General features: G+C 39.9%; 1 protein-coding gene across 7 annotated transcripts in view; it reads left to right on the top strand.

Moving 5' to 3' along the window:
- The window catches only part of NXT2 (nuclear transport factor 2 like export factor 2), an 84010-nt gene that overhangs the window by 56638 nt on the left and 4998 nt on the right, over positions 1–22374 (top strand). For 2 of the 7 annotated variants that reach the window (XM_013940265.2, XM_013940266.2), the window contains 2 exons: positions 7342–7480; positions 21397–21483. In XM_013940265.2, coding sequence (XP_013795719.1) covers positions 21466–21483 — 18 coding nt within the window. In that variant the 5' untranslated portion in view covers positions 7342–7480; positions 21397–21465. Of the gene's footprint in view, positions 1–7341; positions 7481–19181; positions 19285–20148; positions 20359–21378; positions 21484–22374 lie in introns of those variants that run through there. The other 5 variants (XM_013940267.2, XM_013940268.2, XM_067304310.1 and 2 more) reach the window with 4 other exon arrangements.

Genomic DNA, 22374 nt, shown 5'->3' on the forward strand with positions numbered 1-22374 from the left:
GTATTTTGATCGCAGCAATGCAGTTTGTTATTAATAGTTTTACTGGGAATGAGAACCCGTTCTACTGAATAGTTGGTAAAAGCAGTAAAAATGCGTCAGGAAGATTCACATGCTTTGTGTTATAAGAGGTCCCTTTCAAAGATTATAGCTTGTCAATAGAAAAATAGATTAGGTGGTTTTATAAGAGGTTATAGACTGACCTGACTCTGGGGCTCCATGAATAAATAGAAGGGAAAAAAACATTTCCTGTAAACAAAGAAACATTCACTGAAAAAAAATATGGTCATATAAAAGAGAAGAAGTAATTAAAGCAAAAGTAAACATTGTTTTTCTGGCAGACAGGATATGTGTTCTCAAATATGACAGCTCATACTTTAAGGTATGGCAACTGTTGAAGTTCAAACAGTAGCCAGAAGTCCCCACAATGTCAGCAAGGTTGATGCTTAATACGTCTGCAAAGATCGCATGGAGTCTTAGCGAAGGTTGGGGGATTTCCATGGAGAAAGTTTCAATGAAGTGTCCTGGGGATTCCAGGGCACCTCGTTTTCGGCAAGGATCAGGATTCTAAGAGAGTGTATGATTTTAGGGAAATCTGTGAAGTTTGCGAGGGTAGCCTGTAACAGAAGAGAAGTAAAAAGAGGACTTGTGTTTGGGCTTGCTCTTAAACCCTTCTTCTCATCTTTGCGACCAAACATCGCTGTTTTAATGGATATTCCTTAAAATGATTGGAGAGAGGGGGTCATATACAATCAGATCTTATATTTTGCTTTTGGTCTGGCTGAGGGCTAGGAACATCTGGGAAAAAGAAGAGTGGATGGTATCCTCCATGGAAGTCGTCACTCACAAAGATGGCAGGCTTACCATTTTGTCACTAGGGAGCATGGATGAGCTCCAGCCTTTGTGTAATACTGACCGCTGGCAGATCCAGAATTCCCCTGCCTATCCCATGTCTACACTGACCACTTCAAAGGAAGAGTAGAGTGGGGATTGCCTTCATAATGCGCTACCAAAATGGAGAATTTGCATGTGGGAAGACCCTTATTTACCTGTTGGATTGTCTGTTTGGAAAAATGTTTGCCTACTAAATGTAGAAAACAAGTTACTAATGCACTTCACTGCTAGGGAGCAAATTGTTACTGCAACCAAAGGGAACTAGGCAGCTGGCCAGAAATGTGACAGTGATTTTATGGAACCAAGACAATACACGGGGAGTGCTTCTGCGAGTCCTGTATCTTACTTCATTAAATTTTTTTGGAGGATTCATTTACAGTATAATGGAAAACACAAATTAGAACCAGCTCATATTGTACAATTCTTCTTCGTTACAGACAACCCTTCCTGTTTATAGGCTTGTTAATATGAAATTCTCTCTTTTAGTTCAAGCAAGCATGTTTATTTGTATTTGTGTTTCTTTATTTTACTGGCATGTTTAGTGTCTCCTTGAGTCATTTATAGGTACACCCTTTGATGCTACAATCTATCATTGGGGGCGGGGCTGGGTCTTCTCTTATTTCCATCTGATAAAGTATGTATGTACATTGGTAGAAGAAATAGGGGGAGAGAGACTGCTTGTGAAAAAACAAACAGAAAAATTCCAAATATTCAGGTCCATTCAAACTGATATACTCAGAGGAAACCAAATGCACAGCTCCAGTTAACAGCTGCTGTAGAATCAACAGGGGCATCTCGCACCTGTTTTGTGAGGCCTCCTAAAATGACAGTAATTATTTTTGTTTTTGTTTTAGCAAAGTGACAGTGAATTTACTAAAAGCAGTGATATATTGAAATTGTAAACCAGGAAATATTCTGCACAAAATAATAGAGCTATTTTAAGTTACAACACATTTGGTACCTAAACTGCTTGATATTTTAACTTTGTCTGTATTGATCTTTAATTTGAAATTGCTCTGATGTTTATTGATTAGTTTCATCCAAAACAGAAGCATCTGTTACAAAATATTGATTTTTGCATCACCTTTTAGCCAAGTAGGTTAATTGAATGGTGCTTGGGGAAATTATTTCAGACATAGTCTCTGTCTAATATTTATCTTCAAAGAGCTGATGGAATTGTTTGACATTTAGCCAAGATATTTGCTAAAATTGCAGCTTTAGCAGTCAGGCTGTGTAGCTTAGGTAGTGATTAAAGTTACATTTTGAAGAAACTTAGATTATTCCCTAATCTGATATTTAGACAAAACAAATGAGCAAACCAAGGGCCTGATCTGGCTCCCACTAAAATTAGTGGGATTTTTGCCTTTGTTTTAACAGTTAGACTACTGGACTACTGATGCTTTAGGCAACAGTCACTAGCACTGTCCTTGCAGTTTGCAAGCATAGAGTATATATTTACAGCGATGTCTTTTATTATACAGTGTGTGACACTCATGTCAAAATACTTTCTTTTGGTTCCATGTCTTAATACAAACTTAAAACCTAGTCTAGGTTTCCATCAACAGTGAGCAGACAATATGCTAATTTACCAAATAACAAGTGTCGTCTCATTTTAATGAGACAAAATATTTCTAACACTTTACCTTCTCAAACATCTAAGGGGAAAAGAGGGAACATTTGATCAACTGACTCCCACTGTAAATTCCTGGTAGTTTTACATTTGTTCGTGAAGCAGTCTGAAAGAGACAATAATGTAATAAAGCTTTTTTTGAAATAACCCATTTTCTACAAAGTACACTGCAAAATGTTGATTACAAACTGTAATATAACAGACCATTGCTGCAGAATAATAACTGTCTCTTACCATCTGCTAATCTGTATATCCATCAGGCACCAATCAATATTATCTAAGCATTGAAATACAATCAGAAAAAGAGGCGAAGATTTCTGTTTCTCCTTCTTGTGGTCTGTTTCTATGTTTTTATTTCTCTTGTCTAAATGTTCCATTGGCAGCAGGTTGCCCTCCAACTGTCTTCAAATACAGGAAATATTTGTGAAGTGAGAGGTATGTGAGGCAATGTTTTGGGGTGGTAATGTTGATCTTGTATATTACTTAGGGGATTCTTTATTTCAGTCGTGATTAGTCTAATGCAGTTTGTTAGGTGATTCCAAGCGTTCTCTTTGGGCTTTGGCTTCACTTTGTCCATGCAGAGGACCACAGAAATAGACTTCCGCGTGAAAATGAACCTGTTTAGTGAAGATTTCTGTTCTATAGAGAGAACAAATGGAACTAAAGAAGCGTGAAGACTTTGTATAGAATTAATATGCTCCACTGATTTAGTTTGTTGATTTCATTAAGCTAAGGTGCACGAAAGATGTATGAAAGACGTATAAATCAAGCTTATGGAATATAAGTCAACATGCTATTAGGACAAGAGAAGCAGGTTGCAAAGTCCAGTACAACATTTTTTTTCTGTATGATTTAAGAAGTAACTCAGTAGATAAAAATAGATGCACTGGCTTTGCCAATAAAATTTGACTGTTTTCCAATCAATGTGTCATAATCTATGTAATGAACAAGGATAAAACAGGTTCCATTTCATATCTGTGAAACAATTTAGTTGTTTATAATTGTGGTGAGAACCTAATTAATCTACATTAAAGTTACATTCTCTCCCATGTTCAGGATCACTAAAGCGCATTAAGCTGACTGATGGAAGTTATAAACTAGATTTTGTAGATGAGGCACCTTTCACCAGTAATCTCTGCTATCCATTTTCCCAAAATGAAAACACTGGGCTTGATTCTTTCCTCACATTAATGAGATTGACCACATTTCAACTCCATTTTTTTCACTAAATATTTCTTATTTAGTCTGATGTGAGATTAAAATTGTTCAGGTCAGTGTGTTCAACATTTAGGAGAGACTACCCTAGACTTCCGTGGGCTTAAATATGCTCTCTGTGTGGGTTATTGCTTAATAATTCAAGGCATTTGCTTCAGCAGAAGATATCATGGTCTACAGTGAGTTAATGAGCATACTTTCTTTATATTAAAGCTACCCTCTTAAAAGTATATGGTTTCTCAGATAAAAACTTAGAATTTGACTTCCAGGAATTCAGATACATTGTCAAAATGCATTTCATACATATGTTTGTACTGAAAATACCCTCACCTGTCTACCTAGAAGAGCTTCCACTATATAAACTGGAGGAGTGTTTAAAAACCCACTGCTATACTGCCACCATTTCTACTGCCTATTTGACATGTACAGTTTTCCCAGCTTGGCTGTGAAACCCTGCAGTCAGTTTTATTTTATTTATTCACTTCTTGACTTGCAGGGTGTGCTTCCACAGCTGCTGTAAGCTGACCCAAGCGCTTACCACTGCCAGAAGGGACAGTCCTGCCCTCTCTAATTATATGCCTCCATCACCTTTCTTGTGCCAATACAGATGAGAGAAATGAACTGAAAATCAGCCCAAGAGCAGCATGATTCATTTTCAGCCAGATCAGTTCTGTGATCAGTCTCAGCAAATAGCTGCACAATCGCTGGCCCAAAGGAAGTGATGGGAATGCACAGATGAGGACAGTGAAGGAGAAACGATGGGACCGTACATTTTTTGGCAGTCGGTTGCATGTATGTCACATTCCAGTGGCAACCACAAGGTATCGCTTCATGACATGGCATGAGTTGGGCATAACAGCTGGTTGGTGCTCTTCTCACCCATCTTCCTTCCTTCCCTTTCCAATCCCAGCCGTATACTCCAGCAACTTACCTGTCATTTGCCAACTCTGTCACTTGCAACCCCTGTTCAATCTGTTTTAACTTACCAAGTATATAGAAGGTAAGAAAAGGTGGAGTCTTTCACAGTTTTAGCTGATTAAATTAGCTCTGTGAAAGGTCCAGTGAGCTTGATCATCAGAGTAACAGAGGGAGTAGATCGCACAGTGGAGGTATGCTTCTTTCAGTACTGCAGAGCTGTTGTACCAGCTCATGGAGCAGATGGTTCAGGTGCTCAGGCAATACCAAATATTTTACAGGATCCAGGGAATAAAAGTAAAAAATTTTTAAAAAAATCTGAAGGCATGCTTTATGCTTTTAATAATCATATAGGATTTTCTACAGTCTTCCATTTAAAATAAAGCAAGTGATGATACTCATTTCCAGCCTGTCCTACCTGAAAATGATTCTTTAAGTGGTCACAGGTAATTTTGGCATGGAGAAATATTGCTTAGCATTTGATTGTTGTTAAGACATCTCATTAACCAGTTGATTGTTGTGGCCTGCCTACTGATGCTGGGCAGCATTTAAGTCTGAGCCAAATGTAAATTGAGCTCAGAATATGCTACAAACTGACCTGACCTAACTACTTAAGACAGCATATAAACCATAATTCTCGCCCTGCAGGCCTTTCTCATCTGAGTGAACTTTGCTCAGTAGTTCTGTTCAATCTATAAGGTGGAATGATTAATGTTCCATCTATAGCTGATCCAAAACTTATTCTTAAAACTTCTTAAAATTAAAATTAGATTTTCAACTAGACTATTCTAAAAAAATGCCAAAGGGAAAAAATGTTGGAAAAACCCAAACACCTGAAAATTGGGAAGAAAAATAGCTTTTGATCCAAAGCAGCTGAAAATTTGTTCACAAACAAAACCTGCTTCTTTCTTGTTTGTGTTTCCAACTTTAAAAGCATTGCTTTTATTGAGAATTTCAGTGGAAAAGAAACTCATTTTTCCAGCTCCTGTAACCCATGCTACTCCACCCCATGGGAGCTACTTAAAATAGGCAAAACCTTGTCAGAATACATCCAAGGGTGAAGGAACCACAAAACAATTCTATATTTAGAACGTTTTGTTAGTATATGTCTAGTTTTTCTTTTACAGGTAATACTTTACTTCTCAGCCTTTGGAAAAAAAACACAACAGAATCACTGAAAAGGAAGGGGAAGTTTAAAAGATTTTGCAAAGAGATGGCTTGAACAAAAGCTCCAGATCCAAATTGCACAGTTTTTGTGTTTTAGACCATTTCTAAAGGTAAATTGGATGCTAGCAGTAAAACATGACAAAGAATGTAACATGTAGTATATATTTATTTGCTCTTGGATTATATGCTTTAGTGTTTAGTTCTTGTTTGTAACATTTTCTGCCTTTTTACAAACAAGAAGGATCAATATGTGGAAGTGTTTATCCATGTTTATGCAAATGATTTTTATTTATATAGCCTATCTCTATCATAGCCCTCCTGTGAACCTCAAAATGAAAGTAAATTAAAAGCAGAGATAAACTTAGCTAAAGCCATAAAAACATTATGATATTGTGTAAAGCGACTGTGGAAAAAAATGTCTCTGCACATCTATTAAGATAACCTAAGGTTTGTAATAGCTCTTTCTTTAGGTGCATTCTAATGTCACAAGCTTTATTTTTACCTCAAAAAAAAAAATTGTTCCAAAAGCAGTAGTTTCAATTTAAAAAGTCATACATAGAATATAAAAAATAATAATAGATGTTGTATTCTTTGTATTTGTTTTTGGATTTCTGGTTGCATAAGATTAATCTTTTGGAGGAATTTCTTAAACTTTCTTGTTCAGCAAATGTAGAGGTTCTCATATATTTGCCTGACTAGGACCTAGGTTTCCAGGAACACACCAACAAGAAGCAGGTTGGCAGTACTGTGATTTATGAGTAAATTGGTTCATTTGGGATGAGAAGATAGATAATAGCCCTCAGGCTTTTTAGGATTTACAAATATAACACAAAAGGGATGAGTATCTGATATTCTGTACTGGACAGAAAGAGGGGAGAGATAGCTAAAAGTCTTGCTTACAGTACTTTATTTTCAGATTTTTATTTTTTTTTAGCAGACATCTAGTGTGATTTAGAACAGGTTTAGAAGTTGTAGCTCAGATTCTTTTGGTCTGCTTGAGAAGCAGACTGCTACTTCCATTTCCAGTTGGTCTTCTTGTTCTGACTCTAAGCAGGACAGACACAAGGGTGAGGTCTAGAATTGGGCTGTCTTTACCAGTGCTTCAAAATGGAGATGCTTCCCAGTATTAGCTTTCACTCTGCCAAGGGAATGAGGTAAATACAGAATTTTTCCTCTCAACTTGATCTGTCTATGTAAAGGCAAATTATGTAAAGGGAGAACTGGAGGCAAAAAAGGCACTCTTCCCAGGCTTTAGTGAAAATTGAGCAGTACTAGATGGAGTTAGGAAAAAGGACTAGCTGAACTATTGCAGCTACAATGCTTGCAGCCCCCTGATGAGAAATGATTGTGCTGGTTCAGCTGCACCCAAGTTAAAGAAAACCATGCTCATGTGCTGCTACTGATGTTTGTAAAACCCTCCAGTCAGCTGATGTGTATGATGATGCAAGGCATTGTACAGGTATTTCATACTCCAGATATCTGGATAACAGCTATTTGCCACGTTTTCTGTTTTGTATATACAGGACATAACTGTGCGCTGATGCCACAACTCCATTTTTGCACAGCGATACAACATACTGCTGAAGCCATCATTGGGATTTCAGTCTAAAATTTTGAGATAAATGGACAAGTGCAAGCAGAACTACATAATAAACTTAAAAGGTAAGGCCATGAGCCTCTTTCCCCCAGTATATACACACATATAAATATGTGTGTGTACACATATACGCAATTCAGCTATCAAGTTGCTATATTTAACCATCCTGGAGTCTATTGTTATACAACTATTTTTACCTGGTGTTTAATTGTGCAAGAACAGATTTTCATAAGAGATCATATACTATTTCATTACTTAATTAATGGATAGCCTCTTCAGATTTCTTTACCTACCAATTGTGGTGACAGTTTGAACTGACCTGTTTTGAAAATTTTGCCCCACATGGGAGTGCTTTCATGTGGATTAAATTTGAACATTTATTTGTAGTTGATCTCACCTTATCCTTGTGGGTCTGTGAGACTTACTGGTACTATTATCAGTTCAATATATAGCAAGTCCTGTTTTTCTTTAAAAAACAAGAAGGGTGTTTATCAGGGTAAGAGTCATTACATTCCTCCAGCTCTGGTATGACAGGAATTTGAGGTGGAGCAGTGAGTGCATAGTCCAGAGTCCCCATGGGATTCTAACAAACACAGGTTCTGCCTGGGTCTATCCAGACTAACATGCCTTTTTTGTTGAGAATGAACTGGCCAAACCAGCCCTCCTTTAAGCCCACTGTGGTTTAATAAATCCAACTCCAGTTTTAGCAATATTTTCCTATCCAGTATATAGGTCATAGTATGAAAGCACCGAACACCTGAGATCTGCTCCCAGTTCCCATTGGAATGAACAGACATATCCTTCAGTCCTCATTCAGCCCTTGCTCAGGCAAAACCCTCAGACACTGAGTCAGAATCTGGCTTCAGAGGCATCACGTTAATCAGAACCTGTCTGGATTTGGCTAATGTCAATTGCTTGCCTTGTGTTAGGATACGGTTCCTTGAACTTCTAGACATCTGACTAACATTATTTATGCATTTTGGTAGCTTTTACGAAAGTTCAGAGTGCAGTGTTTCACAAGAACCACTCAGCATTTCAAAAGATTCAAGGTCTTAGAGATAGCATATATTACCTTTACACTGCATGACAGTCTTTAAACATACTGCTTTACCAACTTGAAGGCTGAAGTGCTGTGTGAATCACTGACCTTGAGGGAATCCTTCTGGTAAACATTACTATACCTGCTAAATCTTTGAACTGAATTGGACATTGTTAACACAGATGCTGTGTGTGCCATGCAGTCAGTGAAGGCTGATAAGCCTAATAATAAGAGAGTGAACCTGCCAGTTTAATTTTGATCACAGACATAGGCCTTGGATCATTTCTTTGGACTCTATTTATTTATTTCAGTAGAGAAGCTATAGTGTTGCGTACAACCCAGCATGGAGATTTTGAACCTTCAGAGTCTGAGCATGTAATATTATGATTTGAGTATATGTTACATATATTCTGAATCAATAAATTAGAAAGCATTGTAGTTGGGTTTTTTAAATAGAGAATATTCCGTTTCAAATTTGTCAGTGCTAATTATATAACCTTAAATGAGAATAAATTATAAAACCATGGAAATTACAAACATGTTAATCTGAGTCCAGCAAGATTATTTGCGAAATTAAGGACTACACATTTCTACACGAGTAATCAGGACAGATGGACCTGATCTTAGTCTGTTATTGGAGTCTTTACAGAAAACTCAGAGTTACTTGCACAGTGCAAGTTTGAAAAGTGGCCTAGCAATATGCAGTTTGGCTTAATTTTTGCATAGGTATTACTGGAAGTTTAGATAATTGTCATGGAGAGATTCTGTGGGAAAAATGTGGATTATTTTACTTTGTTGGAGATTGGATTATACTTTCATTCTGTGACCATTAAAGTATTCTCCCAGTATCAAGATAATTTAAAATAAAAATCTATGCCGTTTTGGCAGGGATTCTGAAATCATCTCGAGCTTTGCTATCAATTTTAATTAACAGAGCATCACCTGATGAAACAAAAGAAAATCTGGGCTAACCCAGATGGCTGAATATCAAGCTTAATACATTTTTGAAAGGCAAGTATGTTCCCTCTTCTAAATACCATTTAGTTATGATATTTTGACTAAACTTGACTAAAATTATGAAGCAGTCACATCTGAGAATTACCTCCTATCCCCTTATAGATGTTTGTGCTATACGCACATTATCCTATTTGCCATTCAATTGTGATTACAGCTTTTATTCATTGCTGTTAGTATCAGCTATTTGGGAAGCTTTCCAGCAAATAATAATTTTAAAGGTTAGCATTATATAGAATCAAAAATACCCCATATAGCTAAATTCACCTCACAGTTGTGATAGCTGATCCCAGCTATTTCAACAAGGTTACACCTTTTGCTTGTCCTGGGATAATTTGGTCCGTAAGATCTAAACTAATTTAAAATTAATTCCCCTTCCATATGGTAGGTGGGTGTAGTGGAACTGCATATTCTAGGAACCGTCTTCAGATGGAAAGGTATTTTGATGAGTCGTCTCAAGGTAAACTGCTTGGACTCTGTATGGGAGTTTGGTAGCATTACTGCTGAGTCATTCTAGCATCTGTATCTTTTAAGTTCTTTCCAGGATATAAAAGGATGGGTAAATTGGCTTTGGGTACTAGAGATAAAAGCTAAGAAACTGTTAGGAATTGCCGGGCTTATGAAGAGAAAGTATGATGTATAACCGGTTGTTACTTGAACTAAATCAAAATGCATATTTAGGGATATATTTGTGCAATACAGAGTACCGTTATAATTTGTTCAACACAAAGTGTCTACTCATAAGGATACTCTTAAGTCCTAGACCCCCAAACCAAAGGCTTGCTCAATGGAAAGCAACTGAAGGAGGAGTCTTGCAAAAAAATTTTGGTATGTTCCAGATGGACTGTTTTGTTTCCACTGTAAATGATATTTTCTAAGTAAAGGAAATGTATCTTCAGGGAGTGAGATTCAAGTGAGTGTTCTGGAAGTCTAATTTTGCTCAATCAGCAAAATAGCCAGCAAAAATACTAGGAAGAGTCCTAACAATTGAGTTGGGTAAAGAAGTGAGGGAAGTTAAGCAGGGAATCTCATTATTCCAGTCACATAATCTGGATTGGTACTGGGAGGTGTGCAGTTCACTTAAATATTCCATATCAAAACTACTGAAATTATGATCCTATTGAAATTATGAAACACTGAAAATATGATAATAAAAAGTATGATAATTCTAGAATTATATATTAGCAGAATCTGAAATTGTTACAGGAAAATATTTTCTGGAGGAAGCATTGTTCACTAGCAAGGCTCTTTACCTCCACGTAATTACTGACTCTTTTGAAGAACTAATAGATTTGTGAGGTGTAGCTTCTCGCTAAAGAACCATGTTGAGTCTACCCTAATATGTCGTGTTTGTCCAAGTATCTACCAATCCTTTTCTTTATTATAGTTTCTACAAATTTGCCTAGGCCAGACATTAGATTTACTGGTTTATAGTTCCCTGGATCGACCTTGGAGCTGTTTTAGAAAATTGGCATCACATTTGCCACCTTCCAATCCTTGAGTATAGAATGTGTTGTAAATGACAGATTACATAGCATGTATTAGTATGTCCTTTAGGAGCACATAACTTGGCATATACCTTGGCAGTTTATTACTGTTTGTTTTATGGTTTTGTTCTAAAACCTTTTGTACTGACATTTCACTTTATGGCAGACCCTCCATTTCATTCCCTCTAAAGAAGTGTTCTAATATAAGATACTTTATAAGCTCCTTCATGGTGATCAAAGATGTGAAGTTTGTTTAGCTTTTCTGCTACAGCCTTTTCTTCCTTTGTCACACACTCGTTGCATATTGGCCTTACAGATTTTCTGGCAAGACTTCTTGCCTTTAATGTGTATGAAAGAGGATTTTTATTCATAGAATGTCTGCCTTCAGTAAAATGTTTCTCAGAACCATTCTTGATTTGCCGTACTTCATTTTTAAATTTTACTTGCTGAAGTTCATGTTTCTTTTCTGTTTTCTTCATTTGGACCCAGCTTCCATTTTTGAAAGATGTTTCCTTACTTCTGATTCTCTACTTTGCCCTGTTACTTAAGCATGCTGTACTTTTAAATCTTTTTTAAAGCATTTCTGATGTGGTATGCATCTGTTCCGAGTATCTCATATTTCTAGTATGTCTTTAAGCAGTTTCCACACCACCTGCAAGCATTTTAGATTTCTTGCTGCTCATATTATTTTTTAAAATTTTTTACACACTGTAGTGGTGGGTTTTTTGGGGATTTTTTTTTTGGTCTTTTTTATTCCAAGAAGGAGTTTGAACCTGAGTACATTGTGGCCACTGCTGCGAGCAACTGAGTGGCTCTCTCACAGTAATATTTTGAACCAGGTCTTGCATACTGCTTGCAAAAGCTGCCGCCTTCTTGTATTTCCTGATTAACTGATCCCAATAAGCAGTCATTATGCTAAAATGATATCCAAAATTGTGTGTCATCTTCAGAAGTAGCTGAGAATGAATTTCACATCCATTTTTTAATGCAGCTTCTCTTTGACACATTGCTTCACTGAATAGTGTCCAGTGCTAAGGAAGGAGGAGGACAGGCATAGAGAACCTTCAAATGATCTACCTCCCGAACTTGCAGGGAAGAGTCTGCAGTGAATCCTGCTGGAGAAGTGTTCTTCTGATTAACTGACACTAACGAAACTATCATGATCGCACTTTCTAAAGTATTTGTGAGTGAGAAAAAGTGTAATCAGTAGAGAAAAATCCTATCCTGGTAGAAGGAAGGCTTGTGATCTAATTAGCTACTTCAGTTTCTAATATTTCTGATTTCATTCTTTATACAATATTTCTTTTGTTGAAGCAGCCATAGATAAATGAGTTAAAAAAAAATCTTTTCCTCAGATCCCTATTTTAGTGTGTTTGAAAGATACAGGGAACTTTGCAGTCTGCCAGCAATTAGGTCTGTTTCTCTTCCAGCTTTCACAGTGAGTAAATGAAGAGGTGATGCTTTTATAGACATTTATCTTATTTCTATTGTTTTGTGCAGATTGTACACAGTCTCTGTGATAAACCAAATATATTTCTCTCAGTCTGGTAGGATTTACAGCAATAGTTTCCTACAAATTCAATTCATAGAAAAGAAGCGTGACACTCTACCTTTTTAGCTGCATCAGTATCAGTATGATCAAAATAAACATGAAATGGAGAATAGAGATATCAGGAATATCACTGAGATTTCTCAGAATGGAGTAAGGATCACGGAATCACAGAATAGTTGAAGTTGGAAGGGAGATTCTCTGGAGATCATCTTGTCAAACCCCCCTGTTCACGCAGGGTCACCTAGAGCACGTTACCCAGGATTGTGTTTAGATGGTTTTTGAATATCTCCAAGGAAGAAGACTCCACAACCTTTCTGGGCAACCTGTTGCAGTGCTCTGTCACCCTCACAGTAAAGAAGTTTTTCCTTATGTTCAGACGGACCTTCCTGTGTTTCAGTTTGTGCCTGTTGCCTCTTGTCCTATTGCTGGGCACCCTCCCTTCAGATACTTATACATATTGATAAGATCTCCCCTCAGTCTTCTCTTCTCCAGGCTGAAGAGACCCAGCTCTCTCAGCCTTTCCTCATACAAGAGATGCTCCAGTCCCTTCAGCATCTTCGTAGCCCTACGCTGAACTCCCTCCAGTAGCTCCATGTCTTTCTTGCACTGGGGAGCCCAGAACTGGACACAGCACTCCAGATGTGGCCTCACCAGGGCTGAGGAGAGGGGGAGGATCACCTCCCTCGACCTGCTGGCAACACTCTTCCTGATGCACCCCAGGATACCATTGGCCTTCTTGGCCACAAAGGCACATTGCTGTCTCATGGTCAACTTGTTGTCCACCAGCACTCCCAAGTCCTTCTCCGCAGAGCTGCTTTCCAGCAGGTCAGCCCCCAGCTGGTACTGGTGCATGGGGTTATTCCTCTCTAGGAATATTCTTTCCCCTCTGCCCATCTCTCCAGTCTGTTGAGGTCCCTCTGAAAGGCAGCACAGCCCTCTGGTGTATCCGCCACTCCTCCCAGTTTGGTATCATCAGCAAACTTGCTGAGGGTGCACTCTGTCCCTTCGTCCAGGTCATTGATGAAGAAGTTGAACAAGACTGGACCCAGTACTGACACCTGGGGGACACCGCTAGCTACAGGCCTCCAACTAGACTTTGCGCCACTGAGCACAACCTTCTGAGCTCTGCGATGCAGCCAGTTCTCAGTCCACCTCACTGTCCACTCATCTAGCCTGCACTTCCTGAGCTTGCCTATGAGGATATGATGGGAGACAGTGTCAAAAGCCTTGCTGAAGTCAAGGTAGACAACATCCACTGCTCAGGATGTTTATATGGTGAAGGTAAAAGGTTAGAACTGCAACTCTGCAATTTTCTTCCTTTGTGACCTTGAACAAATCATGTATAATTTCAGTGCTTTGCTTTTTTATTTGGAAATTGATGATACCTCTTCATTATATGAGAGAGGTATTATGAGGTACTTTCATTAATTTGAGGCAAGTAAATAATATGGTGATGTAGTGACAGAATGAGAGGCTTGAGGCTATCTAACAAAGAAGCACAGAACTATGTATACATCGGAAAACTAAGCAGAAGTCAGATTTAACTCTTTCATTTATCTCTTTCCTTAGCCTAAGGTGGATAAGATTTTAAATGGAAGGATTTTTTTAACTTTTGTATTAAGGAATCTTCATTGTGCAATTGTTAATTCAGCAGGATATGTTGTTTCTTAGTGATGCAACTCCTACACAGCAATGACGAATTAGTATACAGCTGACATTGCTGGATGTGGTTCAGTATACTAAAGGGCACAGCTTCATATGGCCTGACCCAAAGTTAATCCTCTCCCCAGCAGCCCTATCACAGATGCAGCTTTCTGTGTGTGATTTCTTCACAGTCAGCTCCACATCATCTTTATCAATTATTTGCAGACCTCCTGAGTTTTGTGCCTTAGATATGAGACTCATGTAGTTGATCCTTGTGTAATCTCCCCTGTAGTTAGGCCTTGTGTTTATGCATTGTAGTGACACAGCTTCACTGTTGCTCCATGACCACACAGGCTGGAGCAGGTGCACCTGGTGCATAGGATCCACAGAAGTGCAAACAGACCACAGCACAGTGCTGCAGGCAGTGATGTGGCAGTGGCAGGAAAGAGGTCATACCCAGGGAAGAACGCTGCTAAGGTGGCTTCCCTCTGCTGCAAGCTACTGCTGAGCCTGGTCCTTCGTCATGTGCCTTAGTGCTTCTGTAATGGTCCTCTGATGTAACAGGGTGAAATACGTTCTCATACATGGGAAAAGGAGAAACTTGAGAAGTCTGTGTTTCTGATACCGTAGTGTCTAGGGGTTTGAATAGACAAGAACTGTACCAACAGAATAAAAAAATATCTCTAACCTATTCTGTTGAGCAATATTGCCATCCATATAATGAAATCACAGCCCTTCTTAGCCATTTTTATTTTATGCATCAATATGTATGCTTAGGGATTTGGGTCCTGGAGGAATGTGGTTGCCTCACTATACATTATATATTTCTCCCAAGGGTGATTTTATTAAACTTGATCTTACAGTTCTTATTAAGAGAAATCAGCACAGACACTTTTTGGCCATGAGATGGTCTTCTGGAATGTGATCTGAGTCATAAACAGAATATTCCAGTACCAAGTGGACCGCAGATTCCTTTGAATTCATGTCTTTTCCTATTATTCACAGCGTTATAAAAATTTAATTAGCCGGCCTTACAGCTCAACCTGTTCCAGGAAAACAGAGAAGTTGCTTTTGTGCAATTGCCTGGCTCAGCCCCTGCAACAGGAGCACTGGATCTTTGTTCATTCTCCCCCCTGCTGGTTCCCTGCCGGCACCGCAGCCCAGAGACTTCTGTGGAAATCTCATGGAAAAAAGCCGTGGAAAAAAGTTGTACATGGGAAAAGCACTTAAGAGTTCTAAAACAGATAGAAACTTAAAGGCTAAGTGCTTGTACATTGACCTTCTAGCTTTACATCCACAGTCTTCCAGACACAATATGATACAGGACACACATGACCATGTCATCTGTGATAGCAAGTGCAATTATTATGGTAGCGTGTGCAATTCTCCACCCTGGTTATTCGCCAGGGTTTATAAGGCATCTTTGTCCTTGTTTGAATTCACAAATTAACATGTAGATGATTTAAATGACATTAACCACTTGTACAGTAACATGCAAGACTTCTTGAACTTCTTCACAACTCTCTGGGAGATGCTGAAGTACCCAAACTCCTTTATTTATAAAAACACTGGTGAATTATTTCATATAGCTGCAAGGCACTGCAGAGAGGCCATCTGATGTCCAAACTGTTTCTCCGAGGACAAGATCAATGTTACTTCACAATGCTAATACTAATGTTACAAAAAGTATGAAAAAATTACTGAATTAATTATAATTAAGTGCCACAATAGAGCCATGTAAGTTCTGTTGTGCTCCAGGCTATTCTGTGCTTGAATATTTGCAGACCTTCACAATAACCAAGTTTTAGATGCAGAGGGAAGAAATGCCATTCTCTTGTGTTTCTCTATAGATTGTTTTCATATAGACTGATGTGAATAATACCATCTCCACCAGACTGTCCTACTTAAAGGAACGTAAAATGAGCTCTGCACATGACTAATTGCCTGATCACCCTTGCGCATTTTACAAACAGTATAAAACTACAGGTCTGGTTTCTTTTTTTTCCCCCAATGGCCTGTCATTCCAAGACAGTAAACTCAAGCAAATAAAATGGCTTTGCTTGTAACCTTGAATTGATTTAAAATGATGTTTCCTGAGGCTGCTGTTCTGTTCCAGCTCTCGTAAGCTATTTTAACTGCTAATAGAAACTAGTCAGGTGTTGCTGACTATGCTGTCAAAATGAGATTGACACTGCATGTCTGTGAGTCACTTCATCATTCTAATACTGAGGCCAAGCTAGAAATGCTAATAGGGAAGGGTTTTTTTATGACAGAGGGCACAGTACAATGTATATAATGCAGCTGCTACATAGGTATGGGTTCTGCTGCATACATATCTAGTATTTGCAAAAACAGGCTTGTATCAGTGTTACATTGTCTTTCTGCCTGCTGCTTTGTTTCTGCTGCTTGCTGCATTAACCATGACTATAAGCTATTTGAGGTAAGGATTATCTGTTTGAGAGCCCCGTAGTACTTAGCTCAGCGGGGTAGCTGATGTCTTTGTCAGTCTTTAGGTAATTCTGTCACCTAAATTATGCGCACGGGTGACAACTAGCATACAACAGTTTCTGATAATAAGAACTCAAAGCATGAGTCTCATTAAACAATCAAACTAAGTTTTGAAAAGGTACATCGATCCAAGATACAGGTACATTGACACCAATATAAAGATATGTTCAGTTTGACACATCTGTTTCACTGTTAGTCCAGTCCATGAAACAGGAATTTTCAGAAAAGATGTGCAGAAACTTATATCCTACTGTGAATGAATTGTTAATGCTCTGGTTGTTAAGTGTGCAGACCAAGAAAGTTGTGCAGCCTTTATAAAAAGTCATAAAGACAAGTATTTTTCAGTGTCCAGTGCTCAGAAACACCAATGGGAAATATGCACACTGTATATTTCTGTGCAAAAGCATAACACATACTGAGTGCCTTTGCTTCCTTTTAATGTAGGCATTTATGGTCCATTGTGTTTTGCCAGATGGAATGCATTAAATTATTTCTGGAGTTTGTCATGATACAGCAATACACACGCACATTGTTATATAACCCATCAGAATCTTTGAAATATTTATAGACACTTCTCAGAACAATCAAGTTTAAACACTTCCGGGCAGAGAGCAGGTAACAGCCTGAAGGCATTACAGCCCCATAGGTAAGCTGGGAGCTGCCAGAAGAACTCAAACCAGGCCTAAGCACATAGTTTTGGGAAATATCTGTCCTCAGTGGGACAGTACACTGAGTTTAGTAGGTGATCACTGTGCTGTATTTTAAGCTTGAATCACCATATTGCCAAAGTGTACAATGTGCAGTGTTTGTGTTATGACTGTCTGGCCTACTTACATATATGTTGGGGTAGAAAGAAGCTAGCCGTTTTCTTGCAGTCTGTCAAGGAGCCAGTAAATTCCCAAATCATGAGTTGGAGGTGATTAAAGGAGGAGTCACTTCCTTAGAAATGGTCAAAAGGAAAACATGTTTAATGAGCCCATGTATAGAAAATAGGTCTTTCTGGCTTGCATATATATGTATCTATCCATGGCACTTACATGCAACCGGGCCAAAAGGGAGAACAATTTGGTGCTAAACTCTTGAAGAACAGATGTTTTTGGACTAGCATTTTAACAAGCTAGTTTTTATGTAGTGCAAACTTGGGTTTATGAAAACAAACTTCCTAAATAAATTGTATGAAGTGTTGCTTGACTTGCTAGCAAATGTTTGAAATGGCATTTACTGAGATAAAATCTGGACCAACGCTGAGCCTTAGGTTGGCTGACGTAGACTCCATGCTCCTCTTTCAGCCTTGTCCATTCCTGTCTTTCTCTCACTCTCTCTGTCTTGGAGCTGTGCACTGAACCAGACTGGTGAATTGATCTTCCTGAAAAATTATGCAGTAAAGAGAATGGGAATCAGTCTGCCAGTTCCATGGACAGGTATGCCAGTCCAGCAAGGAGGGCAACGGCTGCTTCACCTGGCACTGCCCCCAAGAAAAAGTTAATGTGCAACCACTCTGAAAGGAAGACAACAGCTATTAAGTGTGAAATGTGTGAGAATGAAATACATTGTCTCTTGCATTTATTTAACAAGCTGTGAATTTTAAGTTCACAAGTGACAAACAAAGAAGAGCAAATTATGTCAGTCTAAGTTCCCTGATGCTCATCTGTACCTCCATTTATCACCTCCAGCTTCTAAAGCAAACAACCCTAAATTGCTCTGCTCTTGAACCCTTCTTTAAAACAACGGCAGCAGCACATGTGTCTGATGTGCCGATGTGCAGATGTGTCTGAGCAGCCCTAAATCTCCAGCTTCGGGGCTGGGGAGGTGGCTGGGAACATCCCTACGCTTGAGGACCGGGCAGGACTGTCGCTTGTGTTAGCATCCCGCAGCTACGCTGGGTTACGTACGGAGTCGCACGGCGCTGAGGGCAGGCAGTGGGGCAGAGCACGGCGGAGCTGCGGGGTCTGCGCTCGTGGCTTCGGCCCTGCCGGCGACAACGGCGCGTTGGCGTCGCAGCACTCGGCCCTGGCCTGCCAGCGTGGACTGTGCCGTAGTGGCGTCTCCTCACTGTGAAGTGCTTTAAAAGCAAAATACAGAGAACGCAATGTGGCACTAAAGAAAAAAACAATAAAGGGGGTCAGGGTCTTAGAGAGTGGAACAGCGCGGACGCTGTGCAGATTGCTGAAGCACCGTTTAAGGTGAAGCTCTTCGCTAGTCCTGAAGAGCGCAGCTAAGGACGCCGACTTTTTTCTTCCTTTTCATCGGCGCGGTCTGGACGCCTGTGTGGTTCTGAGGCTTGAGCACTGCTAAAAGCAGCTTCCATGGTAAAGCAGACTACGTGAACCGGCTGCTCTGCTTTCGCACGCTGCTGCCCGGGACGGCGCCGGCAGGGGCGGCACGGCCCGCCGGGGCCGCGCGAAATGGCCGCCGGCCGCGTTCGGCCCAGCGCGGCGCCCCCGCCGGCGGCCATTTCGCGCGGCACCGGCGCGCGGCCGGAAGAGCCGGGCCGTTGAGCGCGGCGCACATCCGGCGCCGTCCCGCTCGCCTGCCCGCCCGCCCGCCTCGCCGCCGCGGAGGGGCCGCCGCCTCCTCGCCTCGCCTCGCCTCGCCTCGCCTCGCCTCCGCATGGCCGCCTCCGTGGTGAGTCCGCCGCGCCGCCGCGCCGCGGGGGCAGCCGAGGCGCCGCGAGCGGCCGCGAGGCGCCCTCTCAGCGCAGCCTCACGGCCTGCCGGCCTGCTGCCCGCGGCGCTCCCCGAGCGCGGGCGGACCTTGAGGCTCCGCGCGCCCCTCACGAGCGCCGCCGCTGCGCGGAGGAGCCGGGCCCAGCGCCCTCGGGGCGCTTCCCTTGCGGGTGCCGGGGCGGGCACGCTGCGCGGCGGCGTCATCGGAGTCTTCGAGTTTACCCCCCAAAACTGTTTAGTTCCTATTAAATACTAGGGAAAAAGATTCCCCGGTGAGGTGGTTAAAACGTTCAGATAGGTGCCCGAAGAGATAGTGAAATCTCCGTCCTTAGAGATGTTCAAAACTTGACCGGAGATACGACCCTGAGCAACCGGGTCGAACTGCGGAAGTAACCAAATTAACTCTGAAGTCAGATCGAGCTTTGGAGGGGGCCCTGCTTTGAGCAGCGCTTTGGACCAGATGATCTCCAAGGGGGTTCTTCCGACCTAAGTTATTCTCTGAATTTTAAAATATATTCAGTGCTATGGTTAAAAAGAAGCTGTCCTGAGTGTCAAAACTAACAAAGCTTATTTTCCAAATGACTTATACTGCCAGTTACCTAGTAGCTCATTCCAGTCTCCTGCTGGTGTTTCTCTCATGTTCTCCCTCAGGCACGGTCTGTCTGTTCAGCCGGATAAGGGACAATGTGTTCGGCTGCTGGTTAGAAAGTGTGTGTGCACGTGCGTGTGTGTGTGCGTGTGTGCGCGCAGGCAGGGGTGTGCGTGCTGGTTGAGAGGTGACAGCCATGTACTCTAGATAAGTAACAAGCTGAGTTACAATTACCATTCTCTTAGCCCAGGTTAATACTGTCTCCTAGTGCCGAAGAGTTACTCTTGGAACTTGTTGCAATACAGTATCTTTAAGACTGCTTCGTCATATTTGCTTGGAAGTGGCCAGTGGGTTCAGAAGTTGTTGGGGGAGATAGAAAGATGAAGAGCATGCTCATGTCCTTACTGAGAGAGATCAAAATAATTGTATGCAATTAACATGAAGGTATATGTCTTTATGGAGTAAGCAGTGATTATTTGAGAGGCTGATAAATGTTTTGCAGTATGGAAGTTTCTTTGAACAGAAATGTTTCTTGTAGGAATACTGTTGAAATTAGTGGTAGTCTCAGTGTATATTCATTAAAGACTGCCAAGAAAATGTAAATAGTTAAATTGTGAATGCTGATTGAGTTGTAAATATTAAGAATTTAATGCTGAAATAGAATAATGATAACTGATAATGTTTTAAACAAAGTATTGTAATAGAATCAAATGCAAAGTTATATATTTGTGACAGGAAATTCATAATCACTGCTTTTCAGGATGTCACAGTTCAGGTAAGAGATCAAGGGCCAAACAAATAAACAAACTGAACAAATAACTGAATGAGTTCCCAGTACAGTGATGTGGCAACAAGGTTTGATACCTTTGGATGAATAAAAGTGGCAAGGTATAAGGAAAATAATAAGATGTAAGGAAAAGTGTTTGTTTTTCACTTTTGGATATAGCACTGGAGTGACTGATACTGGAGTATGTCCAGTTCTGTTTCTTGCTCTCCCTCTCTATTTTAAGGTGTTAAAAAAAAAAAAAAGAGAGAGAGAGACAATGGTGGCAGTGTGATGGGCTTCTTGATATTGTTCAGAAATAGCTTGAATAAATCTTGTTTCCTTAAAGCTTTATTTCAGAACAGCATAACCATTGCAGCAAGAAATATTTTCACTGAATGCTTCTATGTTCACTCCACTTGCAGCCAATCATAGCCCAGTGAATACTCCTAATACAAATATAACAAATAAATCAGCATTCAAAAATGAATCCTAAAGTTGGCACATTACTTAAAGCTGGTATCTCTAGCAAGGAAAGAGGAATATGAAATCATTTTCAACATTGTTCAACATTATCTTTTAGTGAGGATGGAAAAGATGGTGACTTTGGCGAAATACAAAAGGATAGTTCACTAGTTGGAAAAACTGCTTAGATGACTAGTTGCATAAAATTGCTTAATGTATATAATATGTAATTTTGTATGGTTTCTTCTCTCCAGGATTTCAAAACCTATGTGGATCAAGCTTGTAGAGCTGCAGAAGAATTTGTCAACATTTATTATGAGACAATGGACAAAAGAAGAAGGGTATGTAGATATTTTGACAATAGTTAAAACTGCACCTTCTTTTGCATTTTTCCTTGCTTTTCTAACTAGTGTTGGCTTGGAAGCATCTGAAAGTTGGTTCCTACCTATTGTATTGGCAAAGTTGAGATCTCTGTTTCTTAGACATGCTCTGTAGAGAATTCTTCGTGCAACATTGTTGTAAAGAGGACCCTTTTGGAAAGTGCCTCAGATTTATTCACAGTAATAGTTCAGTTTGTGTCCAAGTGCCTTTTAAAGGTACAGGATTTGGTCAATGTGAGCAGATAAAACTTGCTTTATTTGTCTCCAAGCTTATTTTTTTTAGCTTATTGTTTTGCCAAACTTTTTTTTATTAGTAGTTCTCCCTTCTCTTACAGTAAAGAGTCTGTGAGTCTTTAGAAATGACTAAGGATAAAGTGTAAAGAGCTCTATCTCACTTTGAAAGTCTTCATGGACCACATTGATGTGGTATCATGTAAGAAATACTTGCGCACCAGAAGACAGCTATGAAAATCGACTGTTCTTTGGAATTTTTAATATATTATAGTTGTAATTTAATAAATTCTAGATTACGTGAAAGTGTCAGCAATCAGATATTACTCCTTAGGCACACTGCACATAAGCAGTTTAAGCAGAGATGTAGCAACAGCTTGAGGGGGAGTTATGCAGTTGCTCTACTGTTTACAGCTTAGGAAATATTGGAGAAGTTCTGGTCTGCTGCTGCAAATATCCGTCCTTTTGTAAGCTTCCACTGTTTCTGGTCTTGTTCACCTTTTATTTTTTACCCGAAATTAGACTTTCTTGGCTCAGCAATCTGTGTTGCACATCAAAAAAAAAAAAAAATAGACTTTAGGGATGAACATATGGAAAGGCAGCAGTATCCTTTTGTTAGCC

Source organism: Apteryx mantelli, chromosome 13 (genome assembly GCF_036417845.1).
Source record: "Apteryx mantelli isolate bAptMan1 chromosome 13, bAptMan1.hap1, whole genome shotgun sequence".
Lineage (NCBI taxonomy): Eukaryota > Metazoa > Chordata > Aves > Apterygiformes > Apterygidae > Apteryx > Apteryx mantelli.